Consider the following 27,120-nt stretch of genomic DNA (forward strand, 5'->3'; position numbering starts at 1 on the left):
TCACTTGCAAAGTGCCCTCAGTTTGATATTGTATCGCTGTCAGCTGAGGAATCCTTTTTCGTTTTTTCATCAGAAAAAAAACTGCACACAAAATACCATCTGTGGATGAAATCCTGCAGGGCTTTCTCACTTTGCCCCTGATGCTCACAAGCATACATGACTTTTTTTGGACCCAGCTTAGCACTTCTGCTGTCCCTTGGTAAAACACATGTCACTAGAAGAAATGATATCATCACAAGGAAGTGATAGAAGAAAAGGATAGAAGAAAAGATAGGAAAGAATCAATTAAAAATTTAACCAAGGACTTCAGGATCAGGACTTGCCTTGGAGAGAAACAAAGTTTGAACAWGAATTTAAATCATTTTATAACAGATTTTCTTTACTTTGATTTTTAATGCTAGCAGTAGAAAAAGATGTTTCTGCAAAGAGGTCCTGTGCTCTAAGCCCCTCAAAGATTTTTCAGGACTATCCCCCAGCATGTCCATGTTCTCAGACTGGTGCCACTGCAAAAAATCTTTTTGGATATATCATATTCATATATCACATTCCCTATGTTTGGAGTTGCCACAGGTGATGCTATCCCACAGGCATGAATTTGTGTTAAGCTCAAGTTTTACTCCTTCTTGTGGAAAAGACTGGGGGAGGTCTCATTGGTGGGTTCAGGCATGACTTGAATCTTTTGGTTTTTGAGAGCAGCTTCTCTCATCTTGTAATACATGAACTCATTCTGCTGGAACATGCGCAGCTCCATCTCCGTCTGGACACGCATGACCTGAGGGACAAAACAGGTTAAAGACCTGTGATATAGGGGATCTCAAAGGAAGTGAATAACTTACTTCCTACACACAGAAACCATCCATCAGTGAYGTCCTAGACCACATAATGACTGCAATGCACCTTGTTCTAGGTCTCACACTAGCAGAATCAAACTGGACACAGATGCATTGCAACTCATTACTAATAAAGCCTGCTAGTGACAGAAGGACTCAGGAGTGGTAAGCAAGGAAGCAAAATGGTCACCAATATAAGATAATGAAAATCACTTGGTAAGCCGGGAACAGGCCCACCACTTGTAATTTCATATCACCAGATCTCATCTCAGAGCAGAGAAATCAAGCTGTCTGAAGAATGGAAGGTTTTGTCTTTGGGCACAGTAAAAAGATTCAGGGGCTCACTGGCCATTTTTAATAATATGCCCTGATGCAGGTTAAAAACTATTTTTTCAGAGATGAAGGAACATAAGAAGGAACATGCATCTCCCAGCAAACTGAAATACAACCTGGAGAAAACCACAGCACTAGTAAGACGTAATTATTAGTTAACCTATCTCTCAGTTCTTAGGAATGGGTTGTTTCTACTGCTTGAACGTAATTCCTTTATAGACAGCTCACCCAAATAGACAGCAGACAGCACAGGAGATCCTGACACCTACCTCCAGGTCTTTGGTAATTGGGTGGGAAGGTCCRTGGGTGACCAGGAGAATGGCATAAGCTTTACAGATCATACCATGCCCAGCTTCAATGAGACCAGCATGCCAGTGGGTCACTCCTGCSCGCATCAGAGCCATCCCCAGCTGCGCATTGTTGGGATGGTATATTTTCCTGGAAAAACATTGTGTAAATTTAGTTTAGGGAAGTTCTGAGTTCCCAAATGTTTGTCAATGACATGACATGTTTGCTGAAGAGTAGACTGTTTGCTGAAGTGAGAATTCTGTTGCATTCATACCACTGAAATCTGCAATCTGCTTAACAAGGCAAGTATGAGTTACACAAGGACATGAATTACAGAAGGACACGAGTTGATGTGACAGGGCCTGAGGATGAACAACCTGCCAAAGGTGAAAGCCGTACACTTGGGTCAGAGGAATCCAGGCTCTGCAATTCCACATTATTTTAGCACACACTAAACCCAGATCTAACCCTATGGCCCAGACTTCACCTACTTAACTTCAGGCACTGAACTGGAGTGCTTAAACTGAGAATGCAACAATCATCAGCTTCTCATCCAATGTGTGGAAAGAAACAAGCAGTTCCAGAAACTCCAGAAATGTTCATGTCATTCCCTGGCAATGGATCTCTCCCTGCGGGGACTCTCACTCTCCTAACTTCCATACTTACTTGCACGTCTGCCCTTAAGGGCTTATTTAGCATTTTGCACAGGCATGTCACAAAGTAAAGAAGGGAATTACCATGGTCCCCATTTTAGACTGAGAAATCAAGGAACTAGGGAAAAGGGAAGCAATTTCCTCCACATCATTCAATAGATAAGTGTTAAAGCTGGGACTCAAACAGGTTGTCAGACCACAAGGCCAAGCAAGTCCCTACTAGACACTATAACCCCTCTGGAAAGAAAAAATATCACAAGCTTTTTGAGGTAGAATGGACCAAAAGGACATGTAATGGGAATGAGTCACTTTCAGCTGGAGGATGAATGGGATAATGAAACGAGTTTTCCTCCCTTCCATTCTCTGTGGTTTTCACTGCTGATTTTTTAATCCCTTGCTAATTAATACTCATCAGCCCTGGGGCAAAACCTCAAAAATAATTAGATATGTCATTTTTACTATATGGTCAGTCCTCGACCTATGTGGACCAAGCTTAAAGTTCTTTGTTTTCAGTGGGCATTGAGCACAGGACTTAAGCATGTTAATTAGCCAAGACAAAAACCCGAATATTACTCAAGAGTGAAGGAGTATCTTGAGTGCAGCCACCTGAGAGTTTCTCTTATCACTGCAATGTCTCCCTCCTGCAGTTCACAGGGGAACAGTCCATGTTCTGCAGTGATGGCCTCTCTTTCCTGTACCCAGGCTCTATGTTTTGCTGCCAGGGCAACCCTGAGATGTTTCCGAGACAAAACAAAGAGGCTAATGAAAGATGTAACCAAACTTCTTGCCAGTTATAACTTAGTAAATCATCTGTTTGAGAACTCTTCATTTAGGAAGTGGGGCTCTTCCTGTCTGGTGATATAATCCAGTTTGAATGCCAGCACAGCTGCCCTATGGGAAAATACTAATTTCTGTAAAGTAAGAGCAAAGTTGGCCCGAAATTCTTTGTATAACACACTGTCTAACACCACATGACCACAAAGAATCGCCAAAAACAAGACACAGCCATACAGGTAGCCATCCACCATCCTCTTGGCGTAGTCAGCTGCCTCCTCAAACATCTGGAGGTAGGAGAGCACCTCTGAGGCAATGCTGAGGATCCTCAGRAGGTAGATGTTCGTTTCCGCCAGCACAGGCTCCTGTTTCTTCAGGCACTCACGGCACAGCCTCACAGCCTAGGTCCGGAGAAAGTGGGAAGAGGAAGAGAAGGTCAGAAGCTGCCACACCACAGCCCTGTGGGCTGCACAGTCGTTATCAGTCCTAGAGGCCAAGCCAGTCCCTGCAAAGGGTGAGGAAGTTAGGAAATGTTTTTATTTGYCACAAAACATCAGTCTACAAAAATGACGGGGCTCAAATTCATCCTTTCTCAGGATTACATTCATAAAACTGGCAAGGAAGAAGTGAGACCTTTATTTCAGTGTTTAGGACCTAGGACAAAAAAAAGATGCCAGCAGCTTGGGTTTATCAAGGATTGAGTGCTAAAGGAGCACTTACACTCCAGTACCACCCACCCAACCTTCTCTTCCTCCACACTGGAAGGCTTCAGCCATTTCTCAAAGTAATTTCAAACCTTTAGGCTGTTGGTCAGCCTAGAGTGTTTTCCTGAAGCTAATACACTCTGAACAAAACAATTAAATATTCTCTGGGTCAGAAAAGGAGGAAGAAAGGAAAAAACAACTCCATAGCCTGCTATAGGCTATAGGACATTAGAGCAGAGAGCTGGTCCTGGAACAGCCAATGTTGATATTGTTTACACAGAGTAAAGCAGTTTCAGCAAAAGAGATGAGAACAGGCAGATCTGGCAAGTCTGACTTTTAAGCTTGCCTCATGAAACTCATCTTTTTCACTTGGGAGGCCATWGATTTCATGATCATGTTAAAAATGCATGGCCATGCTGCAGGCAGTCCMGGGGCACAGCTGTCAAAGCAGGTAGACAGCCCCGCTTCACTCCCAGGCAGCATGTGTGCAGAGGRCGAAAGCAAAAGCCCAGAGACTCACTTCATGGTAAACTCCCTCCAGGCGGGCCTTGTTAATCTTCTCCAGTGTGTCCTTCGAGAAYTGGATAACCTCCTTCACCATCTCTGCAGAGGGCTGGGGACAACATTAAGAAAACTGATGAGGAAAATGCACTACCGAAGGCATGCCAAAATGCCCTACTTAAAGGGACACCCTGGCCATCAGTCTGGGAACCCAAACCAGCTCAGCGTGATGTTTATCCATCAGTACCTTAGTCCCACTGGAAGTATATCCCAGTGTTTCTCAGCCACTCCAACCCTCGCACTAAGTTTGGGTTGAAATGGTCCTGCTACCAAACCCAGAGGTGAAACTCCCACTCCTTTCAACAAGGGTTTCATTGTGTATTTGAGAAGACATGATTCAAGCATGCCTGACAAAACACCAACCAGCTCCTGATTAGCTGCCTCCACTCCCTCCATTTAATGCTGAAATATAAAACTATCATATCCATCATCATCATATATCTTCTGTTTTTCTGAGCCTTTAAAATTCACATTAGGGAAGTACTTTAGTTTTCAAGACCTCTATAAACGGGAAATCTGTAAATGGGAAATCTGAAATCAGCCCACAATCACCTTACTCCAGGAGTGGGAGTTCACAGGAAAAGTCTGGTCTGGGGACATGAGAGAGTCATTTCCGAGGCATGTGCCCAGTAATCAGACAGGACCTCAGGGTACGGATCTAAGGCAGGTACCCTCCATTGCAATGAAGGACACACAAATTTGGATTCAGGACTGCAGGACTACCCCGTTGTCTTTTTCTCACATCTGGTCAATGAGATTTTTGAGGAATCTGTGAAATTTAGCTAGTTGGGAAAGGCTCTTGAAAGGTTAAGTCAGAAAGAACAACAACAGCTTATCCATCTAYTTATGGATATGTATGTATGTGTTGTGTTTGTGGTATATTTTATTATTACATACGATTAARCTGAAACTATTTAGGTAATSAGATTTTARCAGCAATCTGAGCAGTATTCATGATGTCCCAGCAYGCAGAGCACATTCAAAGGCAATGCTCATGTCAGTGCAAATTACATTGTTATGTTGTCTGAGTAAAGACTCCCAGAATAGGAACGCTGAACACCACTTTCATAGCAGCTTTGTCAAATAAAAATCCTCTCTTGCTTTCATGAAGCCCCTAATCCGGTTGCCGTCGTAAACAATGGGAGCTTTGCTACTATTTGGAAGGAGCAAGAGGCTGGAGGCTGGAGCGGCTGTTGAGGATGTAAGCTGTCACTCCGGCATACATATATTCATAGCACTTTTTCCACACAGCTGTGAGTGCTGCCGCTGTCAGGCAATGGAGCTTGAATTTGGAGAATGTGATACAGCAGGCGGCAAGCAGACGTGCTCTGTGGGTGAGGTCACTCTGGATGCTTATTGTCTGGGGACGGAGAGTATTTTTAATAGCTGAAATCATGCACCTTGCATAGTTGCAAGGAGGCTTTTTCYGTGTGAACACTCAAGATTGGTGGTGCTTACCCTTACCCTTACAGCGCACGCACTCCTGCTGTGCACTGCAGAGCCCTTCTACTGCATGTTCCTGGAGAGGGGACGGTGCAGCTCACCACCCAGTCAAGGCTTGGTAGCCAGTGTTGAATGAGAGCTGAGATTTCTAGAGGATTTATACAGTCCACTGCAAGAGGTGTTCAAAAATACTTACACAGAAAGTCAGATGAAAATGCTTTTATATCAGAGGACTGAAGTCCGAGGCAGCTTTGCAATGAAAGTGAGGCATTTTAATAGTCAGGATTAGTTTTAAGAGGGAACTTTATAAATATAGTAATGGAATTATAGAACAGGGTCTTCTGCAATAGCAGGGAAGCYAGAGCCAGCAAGCCAGAGTCTCTTCCAGCCCTCTGTCCTACTGCAGACAGGAGCTCCCTGACAGTTAAGAGTCTGTTTTTCCAAACCTTTGGTCAGGGAGAGATTTTTGCTTTTGGCAACAGACAAGAACAGATCTGACAAGGTAAGATCCAGTTTTTCCTGACAGCCACCTGTGTGAACATAGGGCTGAGCTTGGCTTTCTTGAAGCTGCRCTGATCTGGAGGCTGCGGATCTTGTCCTAGCTCCTAGGAGGCCACAGCTTGTTCCACCACTGCTGCCAGTAGTGCTGATCTAAGAGGTCTCACATCCCACCCTTGTGGTTTGCTCCTGCCCCACAAACCACCCTGAGCTGTACTGACTTGCTAATATATTAAAATCCTCTTGCCTTGCCCTGACTTCCCTTCCCTTCTCTTGTAGGTCATAAAGTCTACAAGAGTGAACTCCCCCCATAAGCTAACACTGTCACAGAAGGGAAAAAACAGAGCAGTTAAATCCTTGGGCAGAGCAATGAAAAAGAAATTCTTAAGAGTTACCAACATGTTCATAAACTGGAGCCGGTGGCCAAGAAACACACCCTAAAGTCAGCAGGATGTGACTAGACACATCCTTACACTCTCYCAGTCAACGGCTTGTGAGACTTCCAGAGAAACACAAATCACTAAAAAATGAATGGTCCAACACGTAAGTCTGCCCAAAGCAGCCAGGCACAGAGAAATGTCTGTGATAATAAAAATTCATTATGACAGGCCTTTGCAAAGATGGACTGGAAGTTTGAGCTCCTCGGCTTCGCAGAACCAGCGTCACGTTTTACAAATTGTACAGCTTCAGCAGTGCGGGATCACTCTGTTTCTAAAAATTATCCGTAATATATTTTCAGTTCTACTGCTCAGGACTTTGTTTCCCATTCAGTTCCTCACAAAAAGCTCAATTTAAATGCCAGTATTTTTCTCCCCTCTAAACTTATTTTCTAATATTTCAGCATTCTGCCTATGGAGGGACTGCTAGGTCTGCTGGGAAGTTTTATAAACTTGGGGAAACRCATTTGGTTAGTTTTAACACAAGAGAGTTAGAGGCAACTTTGGGGGGCTTTTAAAATGAAAAAATGTGCAGTTACTGGATGTAAAATGTGACATAACAGGGATTAAACTGACCTTACATGGTGCTCAAATTGGTATAGTGTTCAATTAAGTTTTAGTTCTGGTCTCCTTTTTTTTTTTTTTTTTTTACATTGGCACTATTTAGTTGTGCTTCTGCTAAAATCTAGCTTTATTGCTACTGAGAGCATCACCGGGCTGAGGAACTACAGCTGTGCTCTCTTGCGGGGACATGACTTTGTTGTCTCCTACTGTATTTTCCACTAACTAAACCGAGAGCCAGCTTTGGCTGGCACGTCACGGCTGCCTGTGGGTTTGGGCACAGCTGCTGTGGCAGGACCATACCTTGCTCTCCCCTTCTTTCACAGCCAGCATCAGGTCATCCTTGATCTGCTTCTTGCAGTGCTCACACGTGCAATCGAAGTAATACTGCTTCTTCAGCTGCTTCCTCCGCTCCTCGCTCACATTGAGGAAATCCACATAGGAAACGGTCAGCTCGTCCCCGGGAGAAATCTTGCTCAGTGCCCTCAGCTCAATCCTGGGTGCAAAGAAGAGAGGTGGGCTTAGAAAAGCAAAGGTGCAGGGCCCTAGCTGCAAAGCCATCGGGACTGGTGCTGCTAACTGCCCCAGCCCTTGCACTACTGTACTGCTTTATCCCTCCGGGGAGGCCAATGTACAGATGTGTAGCCCTTCAGCTAACTAAATGCATACTAAAAGGCTCACAATGTTTCTCCTGCCCCTCTGCCAGTCCTAGCACAGATACACTGCAAAGAGGAAGGGGCCTGAACTATAACAGACTACAGCCAGATTAATTTATCTGRGTGGGGGCTCAACCTAGACATGAACTTCTGTCATGTCGCAGGGGATTCGCCCGAAGAAAACCCTGTGATGAGAAATGCACAAGCAGCATTACAAAACGCTGAGTTTAGACTTTGGATCTTTTTAAAGTACTGCTTGCACACTATTCGTGCAGCCCTGGTAAAACTCCCAGATCCCAAGCCCATGCCACTTTCGGTATCATTTTTGCTCTGAAAAGTTTGGAGACCTTCCCTCTGGGCTGCCGGCTAGGAGATGCCTTTTCACACATCTTCATGAAGACATAGAAACAATCCTATGAGAAAGGTCTACACTGGCCATAGCCCGTTTGAGCTGATGGCTGTTGTTAACATCAAACATAAGGAAATTGCTGGTCTCCACAACCGTACCAAAATTCACGGCAAACACCTGAAAGGAGGACAGGCCTTTAGAAAGTCAGATCCCTGTACCTGCCTCACTCTCATGTCTTTTCCTGAAAAAGGTCTTAAATAATGTGGACACTCAAAATAAGTCCCTTGCTATTTCACTTTAGCAGACTAAATCTCTCTGTTGGTTACTCAGGGTCATCTGGCAATCAAGGGGGCGTAACTGGCTGAAGAGTTTAGCCCAAGTGGAATAAAGCCCCATAAAACAGCAATAGCAAGGTGATGCTTTTCTCATCCTRCTACAATCCACCCCTCCACCAGTAGCTCTATCTGTTGTTAGAAATAATTCAGTATGTCCGAGACAAAAGACCAAAGGCCTCACCAAAGACAGAGCCAGATGCATTAAAAATATGCCTGTTGTGGGGCAGGAGGGGGGGGGATTATTTCTGCATGATAGTATTTCTGTAACTCACATCAGGAAACTTTGAACTCCAAGGGCGTAACGCTGAATCTTGCAGCCACTCCAGGGCGGCTGGGTAAGCGACCCTTCGAGGCTGGTCTTGACCTTCTCTTGGCATTAGGTCACATCAACAGCATATTTCCTACTAAATTCATCACTAAACATGCCATCCCCAACAAAAGCAGCTATTAGTTATGTCATGCCCATGAGAAAATGCCAGCCAGTCAGAGAGAGGTGCTGCTAGCTACTCCAAGGAGAAAGTGCATTAAAAAAAAAAAAAAAGGCAATTTCCAAGGTAAAGGTTCTCATATTCAAACATTCCTTTTCACACTTAATGGGATCTTCRTTAAAGTAAGTAAGTCATGCAGAGAAGCAGAATCAAGCTTTTGACTTTTATGATGCCCCTGATAGCCTAAGCAAGCTGGGTGTATTTTAAGCAGCCGTCTCTCACRTCAAGGAGATCAATAGGGTTTTGGACAAGCGTGCAAGCACATGGCATGTTTAAAACACTGCAGCTAAAGGGACACTGTCAGCTGAGAGTGGMTGGAGCAGGGGTTTATAAAACACCCCCACCACCCTTGTCCCTTGCTCCCTTTCCCCACTGCGTGCACCAAGTACCAGCAACCTTGTAAGATCCAGGCAGAGGCACAGTGAGGGCCTGATAGCTCAAAACCAAAATTACCCAGACACAGTAACTGCAGTCAGAAATAACACTCACTTGYGCATTTTTATGGTCCTCTCTGTAATGCACAGAGCAAATAGCAATGGTGTCAAAAATCACTTTAGAAGCATTTCACCTCCTACTTGAGTGACCCTGTTTGTTTGAAATTGGAGTTTTAACACACAGTGTCCCTTTAACTGGATTGACTATATGTACCAAGTGCAGTGAGCTAACCAAAGAGCTTTTCTTTTTTTTACACACATTTCAGTGAATTCTTTAACAAGAGACAATTGTTTGGAACAGGTAACAGTGGCATCATTAAAAGGCAAACCATTAAATAGCTATTGTGATAAAAATGGATGAAATCTGCATCTCGTGGCATTGCCGTTGTCGTCAGTGCATTCAAAGGGCACTGCCAGTTACAGAAGAAACATGGAATACTTAGTATGTCAGTAATGCAATCATTTCTCATCTCGTAATAGGCAAGGTTTTATTTTGGGCTATACAAGATTAGCAAGACCTTGTTCTGACTTTCATGCCCTTGCCGTAATCAGGGGAGGAGAAATGAGAAGTGGAGAAGGGAAATCTCAGAAGGCAGGAAGCAAGGGTAGAAAGGCAGRGAGGGAGCTGGCAGTGAGGGAGCTGCTCATAGTGAGTATCACCATCACGTTTATAATGCACTAGAAAATGCAGAGTTAAGWGAGGTTTGGGTTTAGTTTACACGGAGGATGAATAGAAGTTCAGAAAAAGGGGAAAGTGAAACTCTCCGCAAACAGCGGGCTCTTTCAGAGCCCCTCGATGCTGCTTGCGGCTTTTTTTATTAACACGGGGCGTGAGGGGTAGAGGCCAAGGGGAAGGAGGATGCTTACAAGACCGACCCACCTCATCTGTGTGTGGAACATTGATCTTACAGCCTCATGACTGAAAGACAAAACAAACATCTGCAGTTTACACAGGCACAAGTACAACACAAGAAGCTGGGGTCTGGGTGCCCGGCGTTGGGCACCGGGATGCAGCTGCAGCCTGATGGTGTAAGGAGCTCCTGCTTTCGCTATCCAGCTGCCACAAGCGAGATGCTCAGTGCCTGGCCGTGGCACATTTCAGTGACAGCCATCCTGGCACGGTGCTTTGGGGAGTGCTTTCGGCCAGCAGACAAGCAAAACCCTCTTCCCGCATTTCACAGGTGCCAATGGGGCTAATTCTCCTGCATGGACCAGAGATGTCTCCACTGACATCAGTAGAACCATGCTCACTAAAATATAGCTTGAAACAGAAGTTAGTCTGGGCTATTAGCAACCATGCTCTATGTGATGAGTTTAGTGGGTCCTCAAGGCCAGTGCTCTGCCTTGAGCCCAGAGAGGCCCCATTCCCACTGAAGGGAATAGAGACAGTCCTCCTGGCAAGAGCAGCTAGGGTTTTCCACCAGGTTTTCTCAAAAAGATAAGAAACTTTCACCCTTTAACTGGCCAATTACACAATATTACCAGTTGGTCAAGGTTTAAAGTCAGGATGCACATGGGAGCTTCAAAAGGCTGCCAGGCAAACAAAATGTAATTCCTCTGCTTACCACCCAGAAACTCAGATTCAGGGTTGCTCTCGCTGTTAATTACCTCCTTCACTTCCTAAGCTTGCTTGAGAGGCTCTCCCAGKCCTCCCAGTATGGATTTGATCCAGGGCAATTGGATATCAGACTCCAATTGACTTTGGATCATGCCCTGTGTCCCACAATCCTAATCCAATGCTGTTCTCTCTTTGCTTGCTCCCCAGCTGCGTGATAAACACTTCATTTATCAGGTAAAACTGGCTATGAGAACTCAAGTGCACAAGCAATGTGTTAGTTAAAGAAAGGGAGGCCCTGGGGTTATCTTAAGCTCAACATTAAGGTTTGGTAAACACAGGACTATATGAAATCTCCAGACTAAGTGGGAAATTTTGATGAAATACATGGCTGTGCCGACTTTAGGCAAGCAATTTCTCTCGGCTGGAGTTTTGCACATGACACAACTTGCTGGTTGAGCAGTAGTTTACATCTTGTCTGGCCTGGAAGAAGGCTGTGAAGGGCAAAGCATCCTYCAGCCGGGCTGCCCTGAGCAAATGCACAGAGATGGGCAGCCTCCACTCCCAGCTCCGTGGAAATGTCCCTACATTTCCCACTGGGCCTCTCACAGCTGTGTCACAGTTGTCCCACATAAGTTTTCTTGCAGGGCTCAGGTGAGGATGGGCAATGCACCATGGCCAGGGGTATCCTGCATTTGTACGTGACTGTTTTGCAGACATCAGTCACAACTGATGTCATTAGTCACAAGTCGTTAAGATCCCATTGCTAAAGAGTTAATCAATGATTAAAAGAGATTGTACACTCTCACAAAACTGAGGATTTGTGTGAGGGATAGTTACAAACACATCAGCAGAGAGTGATACATAGCTGATTGCAGGCTTCAGTAAAGAGAAACTCTTGAACTACGGACTCCCAGAACAATCTATAACTCATTAACTGTAATCATTCCTTTACAACTCATAAACTAAGCCTCAGTGTAAGAGTGTGACTCTAATTAGCTAATTACCAATTTATCTGTGTATTTGGAGACTGAATTTCAAAACTCAYAGAAGTAAAGGAAAAACTCTTTGCCAGTTCACTGGACCTTGGGCCAAACCCTACTGATAAGTTCTGTGTATTTGTTTTGTACATCAGAACATATTTTTTTAAAACAATAACCRTGAGAGAAATGAGCTCCTCTTTAGAAATCATTTTTTGATTTTTTGTTTCTAAGCTAAAAAAGGAAGAAGAAAGAAATCCACTCACTTGCCGTTGTTGAAGATCACGGTGCAGTTGGGCCAGCAGTCATGGTTGACCTGGCAGAGATTGGGGAAAATGCCCACACCAACAGCCTGCAGTCCTCTTTGGTCACTGAGGGTGAAGCCATTGCAGTTGATCTAGTCCCAAAATACAGGCACGAGCAAGAATTGAAGTAGAAAAAAATTAATTCAGCTACATTTTGGCATCAAGATTTCTCCACTCCCACTGATTCTTTMGGAGAGGTACATCCCATCTCCAAACCTTAGGAAGAATTGTCTGTGACGTTATCATAGCAGGTAACTGTAGAAATGACTCAAGCAGATAGACTGGCTCAGAGGAGAGCTGAGTGAACACTGCAGCATATTTGCTGCTAAAATCCATCCTAGATGTTTAAGATAAATTTGATTTGACCATGCATGGGATTTCTCATGTTTGCTTTCAGCAAATAATTCAGGAAAAGGTCACAGGAAAATGAATTTGAAGCAATTTAAGCAGAGTAGCTGCAGAAAGCAAAGTTCACTCTTGTAAAAACAGATATTGGTGTCAGTGATTAACCATGAGGGCTACACTCAGCCTGGACGCACGTCTGCTGGGTGGCTCACAGAACTCAAAAACCAACTACTTCAGTYTGTTATGAGTTATTATTATTGTTGYAAATCATTCAGGGAATAGTTTTTACTCACAATTATATACAAAGGAAATATTTGAAAAGGGAAAATGTGATAAGATATAGCAAATGAAATAACTCAGCTGCTAATTKTTTCATCATTTTTAATTGCTTTATTTCTGTTCTTAACTAAGTCTCTGCTCCACCCATACTTCCTGACTTACGCAAGGGCAGGCTATTCTGTTCACTAGCACATCAGTCTCCCTGACCCACTGGGCTGCAGTTCCTCTGCAGGGTCAYGTACGAAGGGATGCTCTGCATCCTCCCAGCAGAAAGCTGCATAGCCAGTGCTCGGGCCAACAAAGCCATCTTCTGTGCCACACCGGCCGGTGCAGAGCCACGAGAGGCGAGGGCCTCGCCTCAGCCTACACTGGTCCCCRGGGCAGTGTTGCTAGCCAAGGGGTTAGTGCATGCCTGGATACACTGACTGGCTTAACACTAGAGCTAGACAGAGAAACTCAGCCATAAGTAGTATCAGAGGAGTTTCCTTTTTGCTACTCTGAGAACATAAATTTACACTCAAATCAGAAATAGATACTATAAAGCATTACTATATTGTATCTGTTGTGTTTTCATATATATGTATCTATGCATATATATGTAAAAATCATATATAACTATATATGATCAGCATATACAGATGTAAGAATCTAGATTACACAACATGTGATAAACATCTTAATGCATATTTTAATATTATGTATTCAAAAATATTGTATTAAATATATTTTTTATATATATATGTATTATATATATGTATATGTATAGATATATTACATTTTAAGTATATTTACTGAAAATACATTTAAATGCATCCTAATTCTTTCAGGCGCAGAGAGATGCCCAACAGGACTTGTGATGTGAATGCAGCACCAAGGCCATTTGTCCACATACTTAGCTAAAAATGTTTCAGACCTTGACCTTGCTGTGCCTAGGTTTCCCACATGGAAATGTAGGACTGAGGCAGATGAGGAACGTGGCAGTATTCAAACTCTGACCTGGCTGTCCAGGCTGCTACAGCATCTTAAAGGCAAGCAGAGGAGGAATGCAGGCATCCTGGCCTGAGAAACTTAGGTTTACATCTGGGGTTGGCTTGGTCTGAGACCTTCCCTCTGAAGTAAACATTGCCCACAGCTTTAAAAATAGCGGTCACTTTGCTCTCCTGCCCATCAGACCTACCACTCCGAATACGTGGGAGATGAACTGTATGCCAAACTGCTGACTCTGTGGTGGCCAAAATTCAAGGAAACTCTCCACATCGGCTTGCAGCTCCTTCTTCTCCTCCTCATTGAAGTTGTCCACATGGTTCTGCAGGTCATCAATGGAGACCAGGCAGCCCTCTGCCAGCCCGCTGCCTTCCCTCTCCATCTTCCACATGATACGGGCTGCCAGCCTGGCCAGGGAAGAGTGCCACACGTTAATGTCACACTCTGACCAAGCCAGATGCACCTCAACCCAGCAGGAGGGCCATCAAAATTCATCCCCGCTCAGCAATGCCGCTGGCCTTCCCCAGTCCAGCTCATGCCCAGGTGCCCCTCTACCAGCTAGGCCACCCAGCTCCTATTTCCCACCCTTCAGAGGGAAGCTCTCTCTCCTCCCACTGCTTTCAGGCCAGGTCATGAGACAGAGCCAGGCTCATGGCACAGTCCCTCAGGATTGCTGCTCACCTGATGTTTTCAGTGGGCACCTTGCCATGTCTCTTGATGGCAGAGCACTCATTCTTGTGGTCCAGCCAGGCCGCTCTCTGGCAGGTCCGGTCACAGTAGTAGGCAAACTTGCACTGGCCACAGCGGTGGAGTCTCTCCTGCCGTTTGAAGCAGGTGTGACAGATGATGTGAGTCAGGCTGGAAGGACAGAAGGACCCGTTGGCTTATACCTCAGAGAAGGGCTGCTGAGCCTAGCATCCCAGTGGGCTGCCAGCTCCATCAAGCAAAGGTACTGCTGGCTTGGAGCCCCTGAGCTCCTCACACATGGTGAGGACAGACCCCTCCTGCCTTTCTGAGAGGAAGGGGAAACCTGCCAGGCAATGCCCTACCTTGTGCAACAGCACAATCATRTGTTTGTCTAGTGTTGTTGCTTTTTTCTTTGGCTATGCAGAAGAGACAGATATGCTGTTTAAAGGGGGGAAGTAATAAAACATTCCTCAGCTCTCAGCCCTCTTGTCTGCAGCTCATCTGCTTCTTCTCAGCACTGCCATTGTTAATAGGACTTTCAGTCTGTTTTTGTTTTGTGTCTGGCCCTTGTTGAAGTATCAGCCACCCATTTGCTGAGCAGAAAGCAGATGCTTAATGAGTCTATCACTTAGCTGAACACGAAGAAAAATGTGAAGGCAAAGAGCCAGACTGAGTGCTTCATCCTCCCACAAAGCCTCTGAGCTTGGCTAAACTGAAACCCATCTAGAGCACTGAGGTTTTCCTGCACCTCACACCGGCCATTGCACAAAATGGAGCAGCAGCCACTACCATACCTAAAWGACTTAAAAAACTACTGGGCTAGAGGGACCAAACATGGGCACATGAGGACAAACATACACATCAGAAATGCTCTGAGAGTGAGCAGATCAGAGACGTATCATAATAAAGGAGACTGATAGACTGAGATGGCTCCTACTAACATTTTCTTATGTGTCAACATTTTCTTAAACTGTGAGCTTGTCCTGATCACAGCCAACCTGCTCTGTCTCTGCATAGGGAAACCACATGTCTGCACTATTTGAAACCAAAATAGGTTTCCATGAATCAAAAAGCAGCTTTGCTTCTCACTTATTTTGTCTGTGGGCCAAGGTCTTAGTTGTACTGGTGGCATTGCACCAGTTGCAAGTGTTCTGCGTATTCTGTGGATTTTAGATGCCATTTTGCAAAGCTGCATGCTGGTATGGTTGCTACGGCTTGCAGCTCTCWTCAGGTTTTGTGCAGGGGATGCAGAGAAAGCTCCATTCAGGCAGAGAGCAACTGACCTTTGTAACGCCACAGCAGCCTTTGCTGCGGGCATCTACTAGGAGCACAGGGGCTGAGCCCTCCCTGTGGTGAGCTGGAGCACATATGATACCCCATGGACCATATTAATCTCCATGTGCTCTACTGGGAGCTGAGACACTTAGTTCACACAGGGAAACCTGCATGGACCTATCTAAACAGAGGTGGCTCAACACAGAGCTGAGTCCCACCCCGAGTGCCCTCCCATTGGAATCTGGGCCTTGGTTCAGTGCTGCCTTAGTTTTTCCACAACATGAAAGGAAGCTCATCTCACTCATTTGGAATGGTCTTTAGGGTGGAAAATATAAGGATGAACTTAAAGCATGCTRAGACGGGGGTTGCTAACTAGCAGTTCTCATGCTAAACAAGCCATGGGGGAGTTTGCAGGGCAGCTCCCACGGCAGAGTTTTGTCAGCAGGGAAGCAGAAGAGCTGCCAAGTTGAAGGAGAAGTACTTGCATTTATGATCACTGTAAGATTTTATTAATAAATCTGAGGGGATCTTTAATCTTTACAAGGCTAGTATGTCACTGAGCGGAGAATAACAATGATTTTTTGCTGGTCAGTGGCCTTGAATATGCCATCATGGGGCTACTTTTAAACACTAAAGGCAATGAGCACAATGCCTGATGTAATGATGTAACCTGCTCCCAGGGCATAAAATCCCTCCCCACTTAGTCCAGTGTTAGCTTTAGCACTGTGCTCCTTAGGCCACATGTAGCTTTCACACAGATGGGCTAGTGATGTAGATTTCTCCTCCAACCCATCAATCCCAAAACCTCATGTGAAATGGGAGGTATCTTTCTCTGGTGCCAGCAGAGATAGGTGCCACCCACCAGGTATTCATGCTTCTGGCTCCACAGTTTAACTAGCTGAGAGGTTACTGTGAATTAGACATTCATGGTATATCTGGGAAACTCCTTTCACAAGCAGCAGGCTTCTTCCTTGGGGATTCAAAACAGGGATTTCCATGAAGCATCCTATAACTATATATATGTAATTATAATCAAGGAGGAGGGTGCTGATGAAGAAGTATCAGGTCTGTCTAACCTCATACCTCTCTTTGAGAGTGTCCAGGGCCCAGGACCAAGGGAAACCCCCAACCACATGCCCCACTTCACACTTCCTGCTGCCTCCTGTTGAGACTTACTTCATCGGGAAGCAGGGGAGAAACTTCTCTCTCCTGCCCAAACAACTTCAGGACTTTTCCTTTGCTGCTGGACCCAGTTAGACACAGCAGGGTTGTTAATAAGCCTAAGGACCCATGGCTTTTAAATATGACAGGCAACACTGAGTTTCACTGTCCCGAGGATGAGGCCTGAATGGAGCTGGATYGAATGGTGGGAATGGATCCCACCTTGCAAGTACAGGACATAGGGTAAGGGACACAGTGGCAGAGGAAGTGGGCAGGCCTGCAGAAGTCGATGTCTGGCCCTGGAAAAGGCTTTTGCCTGGCTGATTTGCTGCTCTCAGCAGTCTGCTTCTTCAGGTGACTGCCCACTTTACCTCCACCTCCTCCTAGGTTTGAAGATATGGGAGAATTCACATTCACATCACTTAGACACTGCCAGCCCAAGGAGGGAGGTTCTCCTTGCTGCATAAAGCGCATCGACCACAGAGGCAAAGGGAACATCAACACCATGCACAGTCTGCAATGGGGAACTGAAGCACAAGGAAATAAAAATTTGTTGAMGGTCACATGAGAAGGCTGTGCCACAGCTGGAAATCAGACCCAGAACCCCAGAGTCCCCGGCCACAAGGCTGCCCTGCCTCTTCACTGTACATCTAAATATATACACACACAGATGTRTGTGCCTTTACAGGTATCACCATACCCTGAGAATGTGCTTACATTCCTGTAGCACAGTTACATGAGCTGCTAACACAAACCACCCTGATYCCTGGCTTTTGCAGGATGAAGAGGGACACTGATTTAAAGTGGGATGACTTGCAGCAGACAAAGCAGTGTGCAAAAATGAAGCTTGTAAAATGACAGTGAGTAGTGCCAGGTGGTGAGGGGGAGCCTGAATCAAGGTAGGCACTCAAGAAGGGGCAGGCAGGAGCACATGTCCAGGAAGGAGGATGCAACCACCTTCATTAAGTCAAATGAAAGAGCTGGGTGCTGTTGAAAAATGTGAGGCTGTGCTCTGTCAGCTGTCAAGTCAGGGGGGCAGAGAGGTGCAAGAGAGATTACACTCCTTGTAAGGCAAAGAAGAGCCAGAGAGCTGATAAAACCCACATGGCTACATTGTGCCGGAAAGCAYGGGGAGGTATCTTGCTTGGGGAATGGGACTCCCTCCTGCTGCCCGCACATTTTGATGGCAGTCAGAGAGGGGAAAGGCAGTTAGAAAGCTTCCCTGTACAAGGAATGACAGGCTGAAGGAGGAAATGGTGCAGCAGAACCAGAGTCATGAGATAGGGGCTTGTGTCTCCCCTTCTCCTCYCTCAGGAGAGAAAAATACTGCTTTGGATTTCATCATTTATTGTACAGGGAGGGTGCCCAGCATTTCCAAAGGAAATCGAACAGTGAAACTTAATGTCAGCCCTAGAAAGCCACCATTTCTGAGAAGAGGCAAAATGCACAAAAAAAAAGTCACATGAGACTTCATGAGAAAGTGAAAGCTCGTATGGTACGGAAACTGCAGGTACAGTCACTCACAGGTAATCTGAGTAGACTGCCAGGTATGAGAACTACCACTTCACTTACAAATCTTCGTAGGATCCTCTGTGCTCAGAAATAGCTAAAAGAGCAGATTTGTTGTTAATCTGTAAAATCTGATATTGCTTGGATGAGATGCACAACTATTGCCAGTCCTGGATGTAGTTCCAATCGCAAAACAGTGATTCAACATGCCAGCTAATGAATGCAAGAGATGACAGAGCATTATCAGCTAGAGGATGGCTCCCTCAAGCACGGCTCTTCATGGAAGTAAAAGAAGCAGATAGCTCTTTTAGCCACTTGGAAGTACAGTGGGTTCAGACCTGCTGCGCCTGCCAAGACAGAAGGGTGAGCACTGCCATAGAACAAGCATTCACTTCATCTCTGAGACATGTGCACCATTTCCCATCAAGGCCCTGCAGCATCTCATTCATTGATCTGGAAAAGCAAGGTGAGACAGCTGTAGTGCGAACAAATAGGTCAGGATTTCACTGAATAGCTAAATGGACATGATGGCTCACAATGTGGCAGGACAAACACAGATGATCTAACTTACATCTAAATCCATCTGCTTCATATTTATTATTGGCTAGCTAGGCATCTCTCTCCTCAGCGTCCTTCAAGGATGGCCTAAGATATAACCAAAGTCCACTTGGCTTTCAAAGTAAAGGCTGCAACACTTCGCTAAACACAATGGCCTAAGGAGATCTACCCACTCTTTCAACAGTGAAAGGGAAAGGGAGGTATTCAGTAGTAGGCTTCTACTGAGGATACCTTTAATGGTGAATTATTAACTCAAGAATATCTTGCTCCTTAAAAATGGAGGTCGGAGCTTAGTGCTTTTATCTTTGAAATATCAGAGATGACACATTCTAGTTTGCCTGATTTGGGTGAAAGATTTATTTTAGACTACTTAAACTTTTAGTCTTTTATTACAAGCTTCCACAGCCTTTTTAAAGAGGTATGAGTGTGTTTTCCTTTCAAAAAGCTGRGGTTTCTCCTAAGTTTTGTTTAAGCTTTTGAATGAACTAGATAAYTAAACAAAATCAAAATCTGAAACAGTGTGAATACAATCACACTGGTTCTCAGATTTTATTGATAGCAAATGACAGGAATTGCTTTCATAATATTTTCAGAATTATATTACTACAGGTATATCCTTATATCCCGAGGTCACCACAGCTACAATAACATAGCTCCATACACTTCCCTTGGAGAAATGCTTGTGGGCCTTCTTTCATACATCAAAAAGAAGCACAAAAATAGCACGATCTCCTTTTTTCTTCTTTTTTTTYCTGCAATCTGGAGATCACYCATCAAGCAGCTCTTCAGGTGATCTTGCTTTCTACCACRTGATATTGTTTGCCTTGATTACTGTCTCTCAAACCCCACTGGTTAAAGAGCAAACCCATCAAGAGAAGGTTGACAGAGATATATCAGGTCTCCCTACGCCTGTGGGAAATGTAAACTCTTACAYGCTTCAGAGCCAACAGACGTGCCAGAAGAGAAGGTCACATACCATCATCCTGAAGGTGGCCATGGATGGAAAGGAGACCTGGTGTCTTCAAACAGAAAGTGAAAAGGGAGGGTGAGAAGGATTAAAACCTAGCAGGTAAGCAGAGGACWAGAACAAGCTTCAACTAGAGGCAATGGCCAATGGGAATGCACAGGGGATCTGTACACTGAAAAAGGACCCCACCAAGGGCCAAGAATTCCTCAAGCGGATGTGTTTCCAACCTTCTGCATCTATTTTAGGGCAAAGCAAGCCTGACACTGACTGGTGTTTTTTAAGTGTTACTTTAGCTGATAACAATGCAAGGCAGATTCAAACAAGGATCAGAGAGTGTGTCTGCACTCTATCCAAACAGCGAAATATCTGAGATTGCACTGAGTTTTGCACCCCCTTTAAATCAGTATTTGCCATTTCTCTAAGCTGTTTGCTTTAGTTCAGAGATATCGAATGGACTTGATGCAGGAGACGTCACCAGGTAATCAGTATATAAAGGAAAGGGTCAGCTTTTGCAGTCATACCTTGGGCTTAAAATCTAAGAAGCTATGAGAAGGCTGATGTTTATAGTGGACTACTATAACTTCACTTTGAGATTTCTGTACTTTTGAATCAGAAGCTCCCTGGTATCAGAGAGCCATCGCCACATCGCCTGACCAGCCTTAAACGATGTTCCAGATGAACTTTCAGAACTTGCAGGGGTGAGGATGCAGTTTCCAGATTAAGTCACCCATATGGTGTCCACTAGGCATTTAAGCAGTGATCCAAACAACAAACTCAACAGGGCTTTTAAAGTGATTCAGCTCACCAAGGTAGGTGTCTGTGTCTGGTTGTACAGAATAGTGCTCCATTGACTACACTGAGCACCTAGGCACTTAGGCCTGGATTCACATGCCTAAACATAGGATCCTAGTGTTATTTTAGGCTCTGCAGGGACACTCGCCTACTCTGAGATGCTGTGTGATTCTCATAAATCCTGTGTTATACCTGTCAGCCCTATGTGGACATCTCAGACACCTCGGGGCATCTCAAATGACACTGTGTAGGCAACTGAATCCTGCCCTTAGCTCTATGAGGACATGTATAGACCTTGCGGATCCATTGCGGATGTCTTAATTTGCAAGCTGAGTCTCAACTGGGTAAGTCATCATATCACCCTATATACTGTTCCGGTGTAGACGATGGGTCTCATTTCCTCACAGAAGGATGGCTGATTGCAGAGTTTTGTCAAATAAAACATTTCTTATTTTACTGGCAAGATAAATCCTCAACAACTCCTCAAACTCAGTCTCCTTATAAAAGACATTCATACCAATTCAAGCAATCAGGAGACAGCCTCAGGTCAAAATTGCTTCTACAATTCCTTGCAGCAATATGTAGTAAAATTTACGGCAAGTGATTTTCCCCACTGTGTTGCAGAATAGGGCCTCTGCATCACTTAAGCTTGAAGTGCTGTTAATCTACATTTTCCACTATGAGCACCTAACATTGGGTGCCAAGATGAACTGCGTAGGTTCCCCAGCTCCCTATATAGTAAGGGCAAAGACATACGTTCCTCTTATGGTCTTTCAGAGAGTGTAAGTTTGGTTCCTGCATGAAGCAGCCCTCTGGATGGGTCTGGCTCTCTCTGGGATTTTCCAGGGTTTCTAATTAAGACACTGGAAGTTAAACACCTCCAGCAGAAAATGTGAATTCCTCATTCCATAGCCATGTTCTTCACCAGGTCAAATGACCATCAGCTTTTCTGGAGCTTCCACATTTCTGGGCAGTAACACCTCTCATCTTATCACAGTTGCACACCCAGCCACGAACAGTAGGTGCTTTCCATCCTGTAGTACAGCCAAACCAAGAAAACAGTGTCGTATCTCAGCAGATCTGCTCCCACTAATCCAAAAAGCGTGCTTTCACTTCATCCAGTACTTTGTTACATCATGTTCAGTCGCACAGAAGATTGAAGTGTGACCATTACAGCATTACAGCGATCCATATACAACACATACAGGACTGTTTTCAACAGCACTGCCAGGGACAGGTTTTCAGGGTCTTAGCATGCACACTGCATCCAGCATCCAGACTTCCCAAAGAACGGAGCTCCTAAAAGGGCTGCAAGGTATGGGCCAATTTTTCAAAGTACTCTCATCCTTGTGCTTCCATGGTTGCCCTCACATATGCAGAAAGCTAAGCTCTGTGGAAGATCTGGTCACCTATTTAAGTGACAAGGTATGACYCAAATACTTCAAAAATTAGGCCCACCAATTACTCCTATTTAAATTCTCTTTCCATAGGACACTTACACACTGCTTTCAGCAAGAGATTAACATGCTGAGGAGAATTAGGGTGAGAGACTCTGGACTTAGATGTCTCATTGCAGGGTGAGCACCTTTTTAATGCTGTAGGCTCAACACCAAGTATAGAGCCTTCTTCTAGCCATACAGAGACAGTAACAACTGTCTCCAAATGCRTGTTTGTCTGTGGGCATGGAAAAATACATAAAAAATACCCTGGCACAATACCCTGAGACAAGGGTAGAAGGTACCTTCAAAGTGAAAGCCGTGGATGTGCATGAAAAAAAACAGAGTACTTTTCACAGGAAAAATGTAGGTTTCCATTAGGTCTTAGGTGCAGGATGTTCCCTGGTGAGTGCTAAGCAACAAGTACCGAGTTGGCACCATCTGCATCAGAGATGCCAGAAATGCATTTCATCAATGGCATATATAAAGTGCTTTGGGATGAAATATGCCATAGGATGGTAAGAGTCTGTTACTATTGCACAGCAGCATGAAGAAGAAGCAGAAAAATRAGAATGACTGAAACTACCCCCATTCTCTGTAGTCACAGAGAAGTGATGTGTTTGCTTTACCTCCTTGCTATTCAGTGTCTGCATCTGCCCCCTGGAAGCTAAATAAACAGAGCCTGCATAGGGAGGGAAGTGCATCTCTCCCCATCAGAGGTTTTCAGTTGGAAACCTAAGCCTCGGACACAGTCTGCAGTCTAAGAGCTGGTGTGGTAACAGTTTCTCCCCTTATCTCACATTACACAAGTGACATTTGAAAATGTATGGAAGCTTTAGCTCTTCAACATGATCTGATGAGCTGCTCTACTAYGTATATGATGCTTGCAATGCTTCACTTAGAAGGAAAAAAAAATGTCATCCAGGAATCAAAAGGCAGAATGTTTTCAATGGTTTAAAGGATTATTATTATTTTTAATACAGCATATAGTAGAATTCACGGACAATAGGAACTTCTGAAGCAAACACAATATCACAGCAAGCTCCCAACTAGCGACACAAGGAAAACTAAAGCGCAGGACCTAAAAAGATATGTCACGGAGAGATGGTTTTGCCATTCACTACTGTAATTGAACTCAGTTCACTTCCAGATATTATTCAAGAATTTAACATTCTTAATTGAAAAAAAAATCAGTTTTAATGGTGTGTTCTTGCAATGATATATTAAAATGAAAATTAAAAACATTATAATTATTGCTGTTGTACAGATTCATGAACATGTTCTCCCATTGGTATTACAAAGGCAAGAAAGAAACAAATAACACAAAAATACTTGTTACCTGCTCTGTTCATTTGATCCCTAATTCTCTGCTATTGCCAGATCACACAGTAGCACAAATCAACTTCATCCGATTCARTCCTAGACTTTGTTAACAGAGCTAATTCATTCAGAGAAAGCTCAAACAGGCAGAATCACTCAGTACACTACTAACTATGCAGAACATTCACTAAAGTCACCGGCAATGTGGGGCAAAATTCAGTCTCGGGACTCATCTCGATGCCCTTGAAGAATACACAGCTGGGAGGTCATACCTGTGAGCAGAGCACAATATAACTCCTCTTCATCACCCTCTGTGCAGTGGAGGCTTCAGCAAAGYCAGAGATGGCTGTAACTGAATTACATTTAGTCCTGGCAGCCCACTGGTGAGCAATATGGGTCTAGTCTGGGAACGTGTTGAACACATTCAACTTTCACTGCATTTGGTAAAAGCTGAGGGCACCGAGCACCTTGCAAGCTCACATCCTGGAAATCATCCGTGTCTTATTTAAAATATGAAGCCTCATCTGACTGTGAGGACAGTGACTGTAAGCTGCAGAAGTGTCCTTATAGAAGTGCTTCTGATCTCCCTTCACACCCTTTGCTGATGCTATCCAGACGCTTTCAAACTTTTACCCGCCCAGCCCTGTCTCCTTTTGCACAGAGACAGCTTCTGATCTTTGTTTTACAAGTGCTCTACTCTTACCTATCAAAAACCACAGCAGCGTAGGCTGGCTCGGCGAAGATCACATCCCCGGGCAGGAATTCCTTCTGCGCCTTCAAGCCACGGCCTTTGCCTTCAGCCACGAACACTTCAACTGACTCCATTCCCCCTTTGGTCATCTCAGGGACCCTACGGCATGGGAGGTGGGTATCTCGGAGCACGCCAAACCTCCTGTCACTCCCGTCAACTTCAGCTTGCCACAGGACCACACTTATAAGCRGGCTGGCCTACCCCTACTCCCACCCCTGGCGACACCGTTTCCCATAGGAGGGCAAGGGGGTGGGAGCAGGAGGCGAAGCTCTTCCGCGCAACGGTGCCGACCGACKCAGGGAAATCAAAGGGCTGGGACTTCTGCTGCGTTAGGAAACCCCTCTCCGAAAACCACGTTTGGAATTGTTCTCCCACCCCCAAGCGGTTGTATATGTTAGGACTCGGAGACTAATTTATGCTCTCCCATTGGAAAGGGAATGTATTCTCTTTGCAGGGTATTTTTAGCAACCACATGCTTCTGTCTCTCAGGAAGCAACAGCTGAGACAGTGGGATGGGGAGGGCTGGAACGCATATTTCTGACCCCTTCTACTGTCATCTGGCTTTTTCCAGAAACTAAACAATGCTGCTTTATTTTTACCCTCCAGGAGATGGCCCATGATTTGAGGCAGAGAGAACAGCGAAACACACGCCTCCTCCATTGCCACCAGAGCCTGGAAAAGGGGAGTCGCTTCCCAAATGCTGGCAGCCTGGCACAGCTGGCACAGGCTGCAAAAGCAAGAAGGACATGTTAGATATTCGTGCAATTTTGGATGCACTGCACTCTTTGAAATGTCAGTACATTTGAGGGTGCTCTTCACCTCCAGTGCACAACCACAGAAGAGACGGTGGAATTTGGCCCATCTTTACATAAAAGGAGGAGACACTGGAGAGATCAAACCCCTGGGAACATGGGCCCTTGCTTTGCTCACTGCTCCCAGCAGGTAGTGCAAGTTCAGGAAGGCACAAGGGAAGTCCTTCAGGTATAACAAGCAACCTCCCTGCGGAAATTTAACCTAGCCCACATTGTCATTCGGCATTTTATTATCATTTAGCAATGATTCATGTGGCTAATTCATGGTAATCTCACCTTTCCACCATGCGTAAATCTGATTCTGTTTCGTCCTGGACTGTTAAGTGCTCTGCAAGCGTTAATATTTGCAAACCTCTTCCCACATCTTTTTGCTGCACAGAGAAACATAGCTGATTAACAGATAAGGAACATGAGGTGCAGSGGGGTGGAGAAGATAATTCTTTTCAACCCTAGAAACACTTTACCTAGCCAAGACAGGGGGAAATATTGTTGTCATCTTCAAGACAGTCACAGAATTGCTCAGCATCTACTTTTAAAAGCTTCTGGCAATTATCCRTTCCTACAATAAAATATAGTATCACATGTTAGCAGAAATATCCTGTTTTATAACTTCTGTGATTGTGCCAAGCATGAACAACATCACTCCACAACCTTATAAATTCAGGGTGATGTGAGTCTTCATGTGATTATCACCAATATTGCCCAGACGACCAGACTCCTCCATTCCTTACTGAGGAAGGCTGGAGCTGTAGCAGAGCTGGTGGCATAAACCTCCCCGCATGCATGGTGCACGGCAATAAGAATTTTAATCACAAYGCTCTACTTGTGTGGCACATACTAGTGATATTGGGATGCTCTGCTAGCCGTGTTTAATTCTCCTGGGTGTAAGTGCCTTTAGATGTATTAGCCAGCCCTCAAAATTGAGTGCTGATATTTTTTTCCTCAAAATTGGAGTGTCATGATATTGAATCCTGTCATTAACCGATATACACTGTTTCTGATTCATGGATAACAAAGAAAAATATTTACATATTTTCAAAACAGCAAGCTAAAAATAAAAGGTCAAACTCCACATAGGATGAAATTACACGAGACCAGCTCTCTGCACTGGCAGGCAGCAATAGGACATGCAGTACAATCAAAAAAATAAAATAAAAACCCAGCTGAGACGAGGCACACCAAGCAGCTCATTTCTCTCCTTCCACCCCAGTTAAAGCTGCACTGGKGTGTGCCCAACTTGGCCGCGCAGAAGAGCACTGACCATCTTGCTGGATGCTCTCCGGCTTCATCASAACTGCATCCAGGCTTTGGGACGTGCACCAAGATGCTTGGTACCACTGGGCCACGGTYTGATACTGAGTTATTTGCAGAAAAATAAGGTGTTAATACTATCAACCTGAAGAAAAATCACTAGGAAAATTGTGGAAGGCTAAGAGAGGCTGGATATTGGGAATTCCCGCTTAAATACCTATTTGGAGCGAGCGAGCCTACTTTCAACCCGTGGAAATACGTTCGCTTTCAAAGCAAGCTGGCGAGGCACGCGGGCTTTGGAGCGCTGCGCACGGCTGACCTTTAAACAGCAGCTTACTCTCCCCTTCGAATATATCACTTGGCGCGGAGGCCAAAGCTGCCGGGAGGGACGGCTGGGCCGCTCTTCCCGGCGGGACGAACGGCACCGTCTGCCGCCCTCGGCAAAGGCGTCGAAAGCGCCACGTTACCCAGCCAAAGCGGAGCCGAGTCCTCGGCTTCCGACTGCCCTGCAGCCGTCCGCCGGACGGGCGCTGAGCGCAGGAACTCGAGAAAGGCCACGAATAAAGGGGAGAAAACACCGCCGGGGCCTCCGGGGCGGCGGCGTGGCCGCGCCGGACCCCGCGGGCCGCCCGCTGTGGCCGCAGGGCCCCTTTTTTGGGGCCGCACCGGGGCGTTTAGGGTGAACGAGACCAGCGCCCCCGTCCCGCTTTGGGGGGCACCGAAGGGGGCAGGGGAGGCCCGGGGGGGGCGCGGAGGCAGCTGGGCCGCGGCAGGGCGTAGTTAGTAGCTAGTTAGTAGCTAGTTAGTAG

At 45.2% G+C, this 27,120-nt stretch overlaps 1 protein-coding gene across 2 annotated transcripts; it reads right to left on the reverse strand.

Annotated features, from left to right (window-relative positions):
- Nucleotides 1-358: 358 nt before the first annotated feature.
- Nucleotides 359-24,534, reverse strand: SMYD1 (SET and MYND domain containing 1). Of its 2 annotated transcripts, XM_085314683.1 has the most exons (10): nucleotides 24,201-24,534; nucleotides 14,474-14,650; nucleotides 13,986-14,199; nucleotides 12,146-12,276; nucleotides 10,225-10,263; nucleotides 7,386-7,578; nucleotides 4,103-4,195; nucleotides 3,116-3,279; nucleotides 1,433-1,601; nucleotides 359-772 (listed from the first exon to the last, which is right to left on the reverse strand). In XM_085314683.1, exons 1-10 carry the CDS (start codon nucleotides 24,335-24,337, stop codon nucleotides 614-616), a joined length of 1,476 nt encoding a protein of 491 aa, XP_085170809.1. In that variant the 5' UTR covers nucleotides 24,338-24,534; the 3' UTR covers nucleotides 359-613. The 2 variants fall into 2 exon arrangements, with proteins under 2 accessions (XP_085170809.1, XP_085170810.1); XM_085314684.1 differs by lacking the exon at nucleotides 10,225-10,263.
- Between the last annotated feature and the right edge of the window lie 2,586 nt (nucleotides 24,535-27,120).

Source organism: Rhea americana, unplaced genomic scaffold (assembly GCF_003343005.1).
Source record: "Rhea americana isolate MKP2758 unplaced genomic scaffold, rheAme1 scaffold_41, whole genome shotgun sequence".
Classification (NCBI taxonomy): Eukaryota; Metazoa; Chordata; class Aves; order Rheiformes; family Rheidae; genus Rhea; species Rhea americana.